This window comes from Ceratotherium simum, chromosome 9, assembly GCF_057802395.1.
Source record: "Ceratotherium simum simum isolate JZ-2026a chromosome 9, ASM5780239v1, whole genome shotgun sequence".
In the NCBI taxonomy this organism is placed as follows: domain Eukaryota; kingdom Metazoa; phylum Chordata; class Mammalia; order Perissodactyla; family Rhinocerotidae; genus Ceratotherium; species Ceratotherium simum.
The window spans coordinates 56,362,366-56,376,488 of record NC_141908.1 but is presented as its reverse complement, the minus strand read 5'-3'; the positions used below and the strand labels follow the sequence as shown (position 1 = coordinate 56,376,488).

Here is a 14,123-nt window from a genome sequence, read left to right as displayed (position 1 = left end):
TAAGGGAGATGCCTGGAAGACCGGGGTAGGAGGCAGACCTTTCCCTAGACACCCTTCAGTACCTTTTGAATTTTGTATGTCTGTACATGTTTTAATTTTGTACATGTAATTACTTATTCAAAAAGTGGATTTTAAAATACATACCTTTATATTAGCAAATTTTCTTTAAAATTCTAGTTCTCCATCAAAATTCTAAGGTGCTGGTAAGAGGTGACCATGCCTTAAATTTCTGTATACTCATATTGCCTTATATGTACAGCAGGCACTCTAAAGTAGCAAAACCCACCTTAACACTGTAAGTGAGGTTAAAAAAATAAAAATTAGTAAAAGAAGACCTTGCATTATTGCAAGGTTAATAAAATGACCAGGGCAAGTCTGTGTAACTATCCAGCTACGAGTTCTGCAGGAGGGTCCCACTGTGAAAGCAAAATTCATCCAGGTTCCAAATGCAGTTTGATGGAGGGCAACTGCCATTCAGTCTTATATTCAAATCCAGATTACTTATCATCACTTGATTATATGCACATTATGCCAATATTTTATATCCACTTTATATAACTGTTTACAAATAACTCCATGGCAATGTGACATTATAGAGACTTATATGTCATTCACTTTTCTTCCTGTTTTAATACAAATGTTGTAATAAATTTTAAAATTTTCTAATTTTCAAATATAATGTTTATTCTCAAGGAAATTGAAAGCTTCAATTGCTATTTAATATAAAATGCAAGTATTTGCTTGAAGCAAATAAAATCTTTCATAATTTAAAAATATACTTTCAGGCGACTTCAGAACTGAGAAAAATGGCAGTCATTTGATTCTGAATCTTCCCTCTCCCTCTACTTTTCCCCTGAAACATAAAAATCAACAAGGAAAACAAATAAAACCACACAAGACCTACACCTTCAGTATTACTAGCAGACAAAAAACATTATGACCTTCAAATTACCTGTAAATAGAGATAAAACAAAAAAATTCCAACAGACCTTCTACAGCCTTCCAGCTGCTGCAAGCTTGTAAGGGCAGAAAGCGAGTAAGGAGAGGCTTAAAAGACTCTGTAACAAAGAGTAGAGGGTAGCAGAGGACTTGGAGGAAGCACAGACAAAATCAACCCCAGAAAGCAAAATGCAACAATAACGCCAAAATACTGTACAGGACTTGGTAATCCACAGCCCTGGTTATGGGGAGGGGTTTGAAATGGGAGGAAACAGAAATGACAGCCTTGGAGAAGCAAGGGGAGTATCTTCAAGGGAACATCATATTTAGAGAGATGTGGTACTCCTGGTAGACAAGGCAGGGAAGGGAAAGAATAAAATAAGAGAGGGAAATGAAAGATCCTACAGAAATGAAACAGAAACAAGACATGCCATGTCTTCTCCCACCCAAAACACCACCACCCATAAAACAAATAGCACAAAAGAGAGTAGAAGTGACAGAAAAGAATGCTCCAAAACTAGGAACTCTTTCCAAGTAATAAATAGGAACAGAAAAAAGCAGACCAAATCCATAAAAAACTACTGCAAAAAGTCATAAAATGTAAATAAGCTTTTCGGCTGATGAAAAGTCTCCTGCCAAAAACCAATCATGATCCTGAAGAAAAGTGTAACACAACATTTCAAACTGAACTAAATACTGTCAAACAAGCATTTGAGGATATAAAACAATACTTGAATCAGAAATACAAATAATAAAAACATAAATGGACAAAGAACAAGAAGAAATGAAAAAAGAGATGATCAAACTCCAAAAAGAAACAGAACAACAACAAATCATATAAAAAAATGAAAGCTTAGAGGAAGATGGGCTCAGATGTTAGCCCAGGGCCAATCTTCCTCAGTAAAAAAAAAAAAAAAAAAGAGGTGGATTGGCAACAGATGTTAGCTCAGGGCTAATCTTCCCCACCAAAAAAAAAAAAAAATGAAGGCTAAGTTATAAGGTAGCCAAAGGAGAACAGAGAATAGATTCAAATGAAAACTTAATAAATGGAATTGAAGAAAAGCAGGAAAATAATCAAGAGAATGAAAATGTAATCAAGACAGAAGTTGAGAAAAAAAGATCACAGAAATAGTGGTTGAAATGGAGAACAAGCAAAGGAAGTCGGACATAGGTATAATTGGTGTCCTTGAAGAAGAAAAATTAAAACAATTTTTAAAAAACCCTAATATTTAGCACTACAATCCAAAAAAAATTTCCAGAAATAAAAGAAGATCTGAATATACACATAGAATTGTATGTGTCCCAGAGCATACCAGAGCAAAATGACCCAGGACAATCAACTCTGAATCGTAAAAGTAGTAAACTTCAACAATGAAGAAAAGAATCCTTAGGGCCCCCAGGCAAAAAGAGGAAACAAGCTACAAAAGCAAGAGAACTGGCATCAGCTTGCTTTAACACAACACACAAAACCAGGCAACAGTGGAGAAGCATTTTCAAGAAACAAGGAAAGAAACTGTGACCCCAGGATATTAGATCTACTTAACTGTCCTGCAAGTATCAAGTCCATAGAAAAACAGTTTAGAACATTCCAGAACTCATGGGACATACAAATGTGACTTTCCAAGGACTCTACTAAAGGATAAACTTTATTTAACCAAAAAATGACTAGTAAAACTACACAAAAGGACTGATAATAAGCGTTTCATCTCTTTTATTCTAGAGCAAATGGCGAAAACAAGCATGGGTCGTGGTCTTAAAAAAAAATGTACTTTTAACCGTTTTTCAAATAACAGAGCAAATCTACACAGCAAATTCCATATAGTGGAAAAGAATGCAAAGCATTTCAGATGTTTTGACTATTTATTCTAATTTTCATTATATTGATCATGTTATAGCATCTAAAATGAGAGGAAGCTGATGGTAGAAAAAAATCATTATGAAAAATTCATAATACAAAACAAGAGAAAAACATTAAAATGTGGTTACTCACACATGGAACATAGTAGGAAACGGGAAAATAGGTTTTTTAATGGTAATACTTTCAAAGTTGTCACCAAATGATTAAACTATAGCAAAAGAAAATATTTTTAAAGCTCAAGGAAAAATTTATGATTCACATTTAAAGCATGAGATTATTATTTAGATAGTTCAAAACAGCAGATAAAAATACATTTTACAAAAGAACACAATTTCACATAAATTTACTTCCTCAATCATGCTGTCTCCTGGCCTATATTCAGATGACTCTACATACACATAATACAGAAATGGGAATTAGGGACCATAAATACACTTGTAAAGAGCATTGATGCCAAAATAATAAACAGCCACAAGAGTAATACATTTAACATTTTTTGAGTACTTACTACATGCTTATAAACTGCTTAGCATAATCTCATTTAATCCTCAGAAAAAGTTTATGAAGATGGATATTTTTATCATCCCCATTTTATAGCAAAGGAGATTGTGTAAATTAGGTGATTCTCTATGCCCAAAGTTACAGAAATATAAGTGGTGGAACCAGGATTGAAATCCAGATCTGACAGATTTCATGGTTCATGCTCTTACACCAGTATGGCATTCTGCATGTATATTTACAATAAAATCTCATTTAAATACGGTAATTAATTTACCCTAGTACTTTTTTTTTATAAATCATATTTCTTTGTGTACTTTATTATTACAATGAGTTTGCCTTCCTTAAATTTATACAATAATTTACCATTGAGGGAGGTAGTCCAGTCTTTTACATAAAGTTCAAACTATTTTAAAAGGCATAAAAGACCAAATTATTTGTCTAGCCACCCTGTAACCCTTATCACTCTGCCCCTAGATCTGCTGCCCACTCCACCCTACAATTAAATCTTATGTTCTAGTTATACTGAAAAACCGGCAGCTTCACAAAGTAGACATGGTTCTTTCTCACTTCTAAGCCTGCCCGAATGCAGTTCTCTCTGCAGTGCCACTCCCTCCCCAACTTATTCCCTCAACTCTGTCTGGAACTATTTTCTCCCTAACAACCTTCAAGGACCACTTTAGGCATGGTGTCTCTGAGGAAGTCTTCTTAAGCAGCCATCAACGTGACTTTTGTCTATATTTTTACTGTGTTTATTTCTATCACAGAATTTATCATACTGTATTACGCTTGTCTATTATTACCTGTATCTTTGGACTGTGCCAGCACTCAAGCACCTAGCAACTAGAATTTTTTAAATGCTAATTGATGGGAGAAAAAAAAGTCTCATGTGGTTACTTGAAAAGATAATTTATATTTATAGAGCTGACTCTAACTATGTATACATCTATAGTATAATTAATAATTATCAGTTTTAATACCTATTTGTTATTCATTTGATATGCGATGGCAAAATGTTCTATTCTTCTAGCTAACTTTCAGATGATGCATTAGTACAAAAAGTTCCATAATAACATTAGAGAACTATTTTTATTTAAAGGAATTTAACATATATTTTTCTCATTAAAAATGTAGTTCTGATTTTCCATAGAAGAGTATACTGATCAGAAAAAGAATGAGAGACAACTGGTGAGATATCTTGACAAAGGTTTGTCATTGATTATCACGAAAAAGATCTAAGCTATCCTACTGGTCATCAACTCAGTAGTTAATCTCTAGGTGTCACTAAGAGACATAGTTCACTACTTTCTTCCCTCCTTGATTACTACTGTCAAAGGTTAGAATTTATGCCCTAACATCCTAGTTTATGATAATTGCTATATCCATGAATATAGCTAAATGCTATCCATGAATATAGCTAAATGTTTCCAAAATCTCTTTTTTTCAGCATATACCACCTTCTGAAGTTAGTAATGAGTATCTCCGCTAATTTAAAAACACTTGTTTTATCTTATTTCTCTAAATTTAAGGGGTATCCCTCTCTACTATTCTAAGAATTGAAAAATAAGCCCATGTTCTCCTTATCCATACAATTCACAGTGCCTACATAACAATTAGTTTGCAAACAGAAGGAAGGTTAGTTTTTTTCTTACTCGTACAGGAATCAAATGTTTTGGATAAAATGAAGAATTACATTCTAATCTACCCAGCATTAAGTAGCCAAGCAAAGGATACTAGTTAAGTAGTGAAAAAATAAAAGACCAAGGTAAGTTTTAAAAGATACGTGAATCAACAGAATTTTAAATTCCACTTATTCAAAAAATCAAGTAGTAGTAACAAAAGATATAATTACAGAAAGACAATAAAACAATACATCAGTTCTTTCCTCCTGATTATTCAGACAAGATTAAAGAATACTATAATATAAAATGTTAAAGCGAACCACTTTAAACCCTAACAACTACTCTCCCTAAAGTTACTGATTAAAAACTCTAAAACAAAAAAGCAAAATGTCAGAGGAAGTTTAATGAGATGTTCTCATAATAAAAACTTTATGAAGTACTAAATTAAAGTAATAAAACTTTTTAAAAAAATCACCATTCTTTAAATATATAAAACATGTCTTTCTTTCAAAGATCTGTTATCACAATATCACAGATTTTCAGAAAACTGAGTCACTAACCTGTATGTTTTCATAATAAATTTGCAGTAATATTTACCTTCAGATCCCATGATGAAGTGATGGATATCAGGGCCTGTTGACATACGAGGTCCTTGAGAGCTTTTTTCTATTATACCTCTAGGTGTTACCATTTTTATATGAACCACCTGTTTAATACAATGCACGATGTAAATTCTAGACATTTCTCAGTGAATGTTGTGTGTGTGTGTACACACATCCATATATATTTATATAAATACTACTTGTTAAATATTGGGTTAAGTGATAAACGGTGATGCCCTTCAGAATTCTAATATCTTTTAGTAATTTTTAGACTAAAAATAAATTTTATTTAACTTTAAAAGAGGGAAAAATAACCTACGATAGTTATTGGTTTAGATATATTTATCATCTTAAGAACTGAAAAACATATTTCTTCAAACCAAATTTAGTCTAGGGTTATCCATGTGGCAAAGAACTAAAGAACGGAAAAAATAAGCAATGATCATATTTTAATAGGTTCCTTCTTTCACTTAACGATATTTATGAAGTATCATTATTCATGTCAAGCACTGCTCTAGATTCTTAGAACTCTAAGAAAAAATTTACTCTTGCCTTATCTCCACCTTCAACTTATCTACTTTGCCCACTAAGTAGAAAAGAGTGAAAAGAATGAAGTATTCATTATGTTCAGGTGAAAACTGGAACAGAGAGGGAGATGCAGTGACTGAGTAAAAGAGAGGGAGAGAGATTATGTGTGTGACATATGTCTTACAGGTGAGAAAGTAAGTATATTAGAAGAGGGGGTCACTCAAAAATAGTTTCTGAGATGTGAATCAGAAATGGTTAGGTAAAAATCCCAACAGATTTTTAGAATGATTTTTTGACAGACAAATAAAAACAGTCTATTTATTGTTGAAGGAATGAGCAGAAGACATCAATAAGCAATTCACAAAAGAAGAAATAAAAATTGCCAATGAGGTCATTTTAAAAATTTACTTTCACTAGCAATTAATGAAATAAAAAATCAAAAGACAAAATAGACATTAAAAGTCCAGCAAAATAAAGATTCTCAAAGTGCTAGTAGGAATGTCAACTGGCACAAAACTTCTATAGAGAAATTTGGCAGTAAGGATTCAAAGACTTAAAAACGTATAAACATCTTGATCAAACAATTCAAGCTCTAGGAACTTACCCAAAGAAAATGATTAAAGAGGTATGCTAAAGAAATTACTATAGAAGATATTTTTCCTTTCATTTTCCATAATTTTGAAATCAAGAATAATTTAAATGTTCATTAATAGGGAGTTACTTTAAGAAACTATGAATTATCAATAAAAGAGAATTAGATGGACTCTTAAAAAATGATGGTGCAAATTTATGTTCATTTACATATTAATATGTTGATAACATAATTTTAGAAGCAGATTAAACACAGTATGATCCTTTTTATATTAAAAATTAGATACAGACGTGTTGGTGAATATGCCTACAAAAGGTCTAGAAGGATAAATACAAAGACGTTAAAAGTGTTAGAAATTATTATATGTATTTAATATACATAGCATATCTGAATTTCTTTTTCATAGTGCTACATAACTTGTATACTGAAAAGTATACCAAGGCACCTTTCATAGAAGCAATGGATTACTACTGCTAATAGCCAAAAGCTTCAGCTCTATAGCATCAGCATAAGAAACCATAACATTTAATCAGAAATGCTCAGGAAATCCTTTAGTGAAGAGATATTCATTAAATTAAAAAATAACTTTCAGTTGAACTATAATTAGAATTCCTTACTTGAAAACAAGCGCAGATCAGAATTTAAGATGAAAAGTTTATCCCACTGTATATAGACAGCACCAAGACTTCTCAATTTTCAGATTATAATCTTAAAACTTTATACCAATCATCTTCAGCTTTTTTCAAACAGTTAAATAGGTATTAGTACCATGACTTATTGTACTTTAAAGAATTTGCGTCAATATTGATTAGAGACATATATTAACATATTCAAAAAGTTTAATTTTTTTCATGAGTTCCACCTGTAACCACATAAAGGCATATATCAACTTCAGTAAAGTTTTCATAAAAGCAATTAATGTAAATTAAGCCAGTTTTAGTGGAAATTATATACTGCAAAAAAATTTTAACTTAATAAAATGTGCTAAGTAATTACTAATGCAAATAAGTATATTAGCATGTACGCTTATAATTTGTGGCCTTTAAATATCTCCAAAAAAGGATTAAAATAAATCACGTGCCTTAGCAGCACAAAATATACCAATATATCAAATATTTGCTTAATTCTGATAAAGCTCTTAATAATCCAACAGCAAAAGGATCAAATCCTCTCCCCTGGAACTGAATTTGTTATTTTAATTGCAAAAAGAAAAATGTGATTTCTAAAATATACTCAATAAAAAAAAAAATAAACAGGATAATGTAAACATTTTTAAAGTGCTCATAACAAAGACACTTTAAAGTCTTAAATTTCTGGGTGTTAACTATAAAGAACCAAAATATTTCATTAAAGATTTGATATTTCTAGCAACAAAGATATTGATGAAAATGTTGAAACTTTAGATTTGAAAAGCAATGCTAAATAGCTCTAGGAATAATGTTAGGAACACCACTTTAATAGTCTCCTAAATTAAAGTTCTTTTAAATGGTTATCAAAATACTGATGATAAGGGAACTAACATTTATGAAGCACCTGCTACACATGCATGACCGACTCTGCTAAGAGTTTTCATTTTATGTCCTTTACTTCTTATAATAATTCTATGCAGCAATTATCATTATACCATTTTACAGAGGAGGAAACTGAAGCTTAGAAAGGTGAACCAATTTGCACAAGGTCATACAAGTAATCACTGGAAAAGCTACAAATGGAACAAATGATACCTAATTCCTAACCAGGATGCCCATAGTTACACTATTATCACACTAACTCCCAGAACACTGGCACCAGATCAGCTAAAGCAAAATGGTGTGCACCTAAAACATCACAGGATATAGTGCCACTTACTAGAACATTTTCAATTGGGCTCTTTAATTCTATACAAAAAAAATTTTTTCAGCAAAATAAATATAAAATCTTCTAAGGCAAAAAAATAGCAATAAGATCACCTGAATAAATGGACTAAAATCTTGAAAGAGTTGAAGACCAAGGCTCCACGAGGCATATAAAATAATATTTATATCATTTATAAGTTAGATACTATGAAACATCTACCAAGCTTAAAAATCAGTCACTTGAAAAGGAGCATCCATAAATAATGACCACAGTTGTGTCTTTTAACTGCTTCTATTACACATGGCAACACTACTATAACCAAAAAGGGGTATACTTTTGGGCAACTCTACCATCCAACTCAATTTTTAAAGGCTTTAATCACTTTATAAAAATCTCAATATAGTAATCAATTATTATATAGTAACTAGAAAAAAATTTACCAGGTCCTCAATATTGCCATAGACATTCTTCTTCATGCCTGATGCCCGAGTAGATACCCATCCTCCTACAGTGCTGAATTCCAGGGAATCGGGTTCATGACCTGTACAATAACCACTTTCTTTAAGCTGAAAAACAAAAATGTAATATTTTACTAGTGAAAATGGTCCCATTTCACACAGCACTCAACACATTAACTCTTCCCACTTTGAAATTTCCATATCTCACTAGAATTTGGACTCATTAAAACCTACATAGAAAAATAAATACTTTTATCACACTTGTCCAAAAATTTTTTAAAGCTTTTGCCTAGTGGAAAACTGAAAAACGTCGGCCAAAAGACAGTTGTATTTTCCACAGGTTCTGTAGCCAATCTTACTCCTTACATCCTTTTATTTTAAAGCCAACTACCCTCCCTACTTTTTTTTTTTCTCCACAGAGACAATTTAAATACTTATGGAGATCAGATTATACTTAAATAACTGCCAACTTCACCTAAACACTTTCAATAAACAAAGCACTTAATCTCTTGTTTTCTCTACCCTAATATAATATGCAGCAGGCCTGCAGAAAATCCAAGCAAATTGCATGTACTTAATTCTCTCAAGGAGTCATGTGTTTTAATGTACAGCCATCTGGCTAGGTTTCCTGCATGTAACACTGTCATTTACTTGTGATGCGGATCATGCATTCCTGTACATTAAATAGTCACTTGTTTCTCATTTTTCTATATTAGCTTGGCTTTGCCATCTGCACAGCACCTGAGGTTGAATGGATGCCCTTTACTACAACACCAAAGACATTCCACTGAAATCATTTTAAAGACTCAGCCATCTCATGTCAAACAGTACAGACACCACCATCTGCATACCCACTGTCTACAGCACTCAAGCCCATCAATCTGTGTTGACCATTTTGATAGTCATCCAGTTAAGCAATTGCTTCTACTTTTCAAGTAAGCCATGCAAAGACGTAGAATATGTTAGCTATGTTTGTATCTATGTATTTAAGTATGGTGTGAAAGGTGTAATCCAAAATTTGAAAGCCTATTAGGTTAAATATAATTTGTTAGCTTTCACACACAAGCAATGCAAATTATTTATCTTTTCTAATTTTGTTGCTAGGAAAACAAGATTTAAAAACACATCAATTGTTACATAATATGATTTTTTTCACTTATTCAATACATTTATTTAATTTTAAAAGGTTAATAACCACCCACAAATAAGTAGTTTAAGTACATGACTGAACAGATTAAAATGAAGATTATCAGACTTTTATATGTCTTTCCTAACTCCTAAACAATCTAAATTCATATTATTTACTCTCAAAAGATTACTGTTACTCAATTTTTCTAAAATTAGAAGAAAAAGAAAAGATATTCACAGAGAACTTAGATGTGCTAGGTACTGAACAGAGAGTTCTCACATATTCTCATGATAAAATCTCCATATTACCTATATAGAAGCAAATCATTAAATATACATTTAAACTATTTCTATAAATATATCCAATATTAGACATACTATTAATTTGCCTCTTAGGTCTGGTAGGCTACTTCATCACCTTCTCCAATTATAAGTAGCTACTATGAGCCAGAAATTATGTAAAGCAATGAAAATGAGGATCCAGGGCCGGCCCCACGGCTTAGCGGTTAAGTGCGCGCACTCCGCTGCTGGCGGCCCGGGGTTCGGATCCCGGGTGTGCACCGACACACCGCTTCGCCGGCCATGCTGAGGCCGCGTCCCACATACAGCAACTAGAAGGATGTGCAGCTATGACATACAACTATTTACTGGGGCTTCGGGGGAAAAAATAAATAAATAAATAAAATCATAAAAAAAAAAAAAAAAAAATGAGGATCCAAAAAAAAAAGTTAGTCCCTAGGCTGAGGGAGCTCTACCTAGCAAACCAATATAAATCTACTTCTTTGTTAAAATCTGACTAACTTCCTACTAGGTAAGTGAGGTAAATGTAATGGTTAAGAACATGAGTTTGAGACTTATCATTTACCCTTGCTAGAAAATTTGCATACTACAATATGCTAATTCAATAAGAAACAACTCTTGGCATACAGTAAGTACTCAATAAATGGTAACTATGATCATATATATTCAGCCACTTCTCCTTTTAAAGAATACGTGTTTGTTAATGCCATTAACTGCTAAGAAAAATCCACTGAGAAAGGTCTATAGATTTACTCACACACTTAACCAAATATTCTTTTTTAATAAAATAAAATAGTCTCTCTTCTCCGTCTATACACCAGGAAGCTTGATGGCAATACAAACTTTATCTTACTTCTGGTCTCCTTATTCAATAGGGAAACAACAAATATTTACTACTATGTGCTATGCTTCAGATATATCACTAAACAAAACAATACTGAATTGTTCAGCTTGTATTATAGAGACAGAAAAGGGAGCTGAAATTAACAAGAAACATAATTAAATTAATACAGAACAATTAGAAGAGAAGTGTAATGGAAAAAATAAAAAGTAGAGCAGGGACATCCATTTCTACCCAAGTTGAAGTAAAAGGGACTAGATTTACACTCCCATCTGAAAAGAACAAAAAACAGAAAAATATTAAGAAGCCAAAGTTTTCAAACACTGGACATGTAACAAAGAACAGTGATCCCTAACAGAAAGCAAACAAAGGAGGTGAGCATTACGATTGCCCCTAGCTTACTGCTCCAGGCTGCAGTGCAGAGAAAGAATTCAGGGAGAACTTGGCAAACACTGTGAGTTGAGGAGACAAAGTTTAGTGTTGTGGGAAACCAAGGTCTCTGGAGTTCACAAGAGAAAGTACTGAAGAGGAGAGAGCAGCACAGAGAGAGACCCCTGAGACTGACACAGGGTTTGCCCTCCACTAGTCAGCAGAGTACTGAAAAGCACATGCAAGCGAGGAAACTACCCAGGACCAGAGGAAAAAATAGTCCAAAAAGATTAGAGAACAGTGCCAGCACTCACAGAGGGCCAGAAATAGTACCTGCTCCCACCAGCGCAGCTGGAAAAACTCTTAAATCACAGAGCATGAGGTAGAATACCCAGGAAGGTCATTCCTCAGTAATGGGAAATGATTACCCTCAGACTGAGCACTGCTCCGAATCCACCTACAAGATCATAAAAGCAACTAAAGGATCCAATTGTTTCCAAATAACTGCATCCCAGAAAAAAGCTCAAGAATATTTACAGAACTGAAAAACACCAAGACCCAACAAGATAATATTCACAATGGTTGGCACCTAATAAAAAATTACCAAGCATACAAAGAAGCAGGAAAATACAACCCATGATGAGTAAAATAATCATTATGAGGTCAATAATCAAAACTGACCCAGAACTAACACAGGTGTTAGAATTAGCTGACAAGGATATTAAAACAGTTACTATAACAGTATTCCATATGTTCAAAAAATTAAGTAGAGACATAGAAGATATAACAAGACTCAAAACATCTAGAAATGACAAAGATAATGTCTGAAATAAAATATGCTTAATGAGATTAAGAGCAGAACATACACAGCAAAATAAAAGATGAGTAAACTTCAAGACATAGCAACAGAAACTAAAAGAAAGTAAAAAGAGCAAAGTGAGCTGTGCAACTCCACGCAGTCTAATACGTGAGTAAACAGAGTCCCTAATGGTCAGGTCGGGGGAGGGGGGCGATTATCTGAGGGAAGAATGGCCAAAATTTTCCAAATTTGAAGAAAGCTATAAACCCACAGATCAAAAAAGCTCAACAAATCCCCAACATAAGAAACACAGAGAAAACTACACCAAGGTCCATAATAATCAAACTGCTCAAATGAATAATAAGAAGAAAATCTTAAAAGCAACCAGAGAAAAAAACCACATTATGTATACAGAAATAAAGATAAGGGTAACAACACATTTCTCATCAGAAACAACGAAGTAAGATGACAGTAGAGCAATATCTATATATTACTGAATAAAACAAAACAAAACACTGTCAATCTTTAATTCTATACTCAGTTAAAATATTTTTTAAAAAAACAAAAAGGTGACCTCAAATTAATACGCAATTATAGCAAGGTTACAGGATACATGGTTAACATATGAAAGTCAATTGCTTTCCTATATACCAACAATGAACAAGTGGAATTTGAAATTAAAAACATAATCTATTAGCACTCCCCAAAATTAAACACTTAGGTATAAATCTAACAAAAATTACATACAAGATCTATATGAGGAAAACTATAAAACTCTGATGAATGAAATCAAAGAAGAACTAAATGAATGGCAAGATGGTCTATGCTTGTGGAAGACTCAATATTGTCAAGATGTCAGTTCTTCCCAAATTGATCTATAGACTGAAAGCAATCCCAATCAAAATCCCAGCAAGTTATTTCATGGACATTGACAAACTGATTCTAAAGTTTATATGGAGAGGCAAAAGACCCAGAATATCCAAACACAATATTGAAGAAGAACTATGAGCCAGGAAATGGATGGACACTACCCAACTTCAAGACTTACTATAAAGCTAAAATAATCCAACAGTTGTGGTTTTGGAGAAAGAATAAACAAACAGATCAATGGAACCGAAGAGAAAGGCCAGAAATAGATCCCCATAAATATACTCAACTGATCTTGGACAAAGGAGCAAGGGAATACAATGGAGCAAGGACAATCTTTTCAACAAATGGTGCTGGAACAACTGGACATTCACATGCAAAAACAAGAATCTGGACACAGACCTTATACCCATGACAAAAACTAACTCAAAATGGATCATAGACCTAAGTGTAAAACGCAAAGCTATAAAACATCTAAAAGATAACATAGGAGAAAACCTAGATGACCTTGCATATACTGATGCCTTTTTAGATACAACACCCAAGAGATAAGCTGGACTTCATTAAAATTAAAAACTTCTGCTTTGTGAAAGATAATATGAAGAAAATTAGAAGAGAAACCACAGACTGGGAGAAAATATTTGCAAAAGACACATCTGGTAAAGGACTATTACCCAAAATATACAAAGAACTCTTAAAACCCAACAATAAAAAAACAAACAACCCAATTCAAAATGGGCCAAGACCTTAACAGACACTTCATCAAAGATAGCAAATAATCATGAAAAGATGCTCCACATTATATGTCATAAGGGAAATGCTAATTAAAAGAACAATGAGATAAACACTACAGACCCATTAGAATGGCCAAACTGCACAACACTGA

At 32.9% G+C, this 14,123-nt stretch overlaps 1 protein-coding gene across 5 annotated transcripts in view; it reads right to left on the bottom strand.

The window, feature by feature from the left end:
* AGPS (alkylglycerone phosphate synthase) overlaps positions 1 to 14,123 on the bottom strand; it is a 404,117-nt gene that overhangs the window by 63,108 nt on the left and 326,886 nt on the right. For 4 of the 5 annotated variants that reach the window (XM_087435433.1, XM_004426664.3, XM_087435431.1 and 1 more), the window contains 2 exons: positions 8,916 to 9,041; positions 5,515 to 5,623 (listed from right to left, as the gene is read on the bottom strand). In XM_087435433.1, the coding sequence (XP_087291559.1) occupies positions 5,515 to 5,623; positions 8,916 to 9,041 (235 nt within the window). The remainder of the gene's footprint in view (positions 1 to 5,514; positions 5,624 to 8,915; positions 9,042 to 14,123) is intronic. The other variant, XM_087435430.1, reaches the window with a different exon arrangement.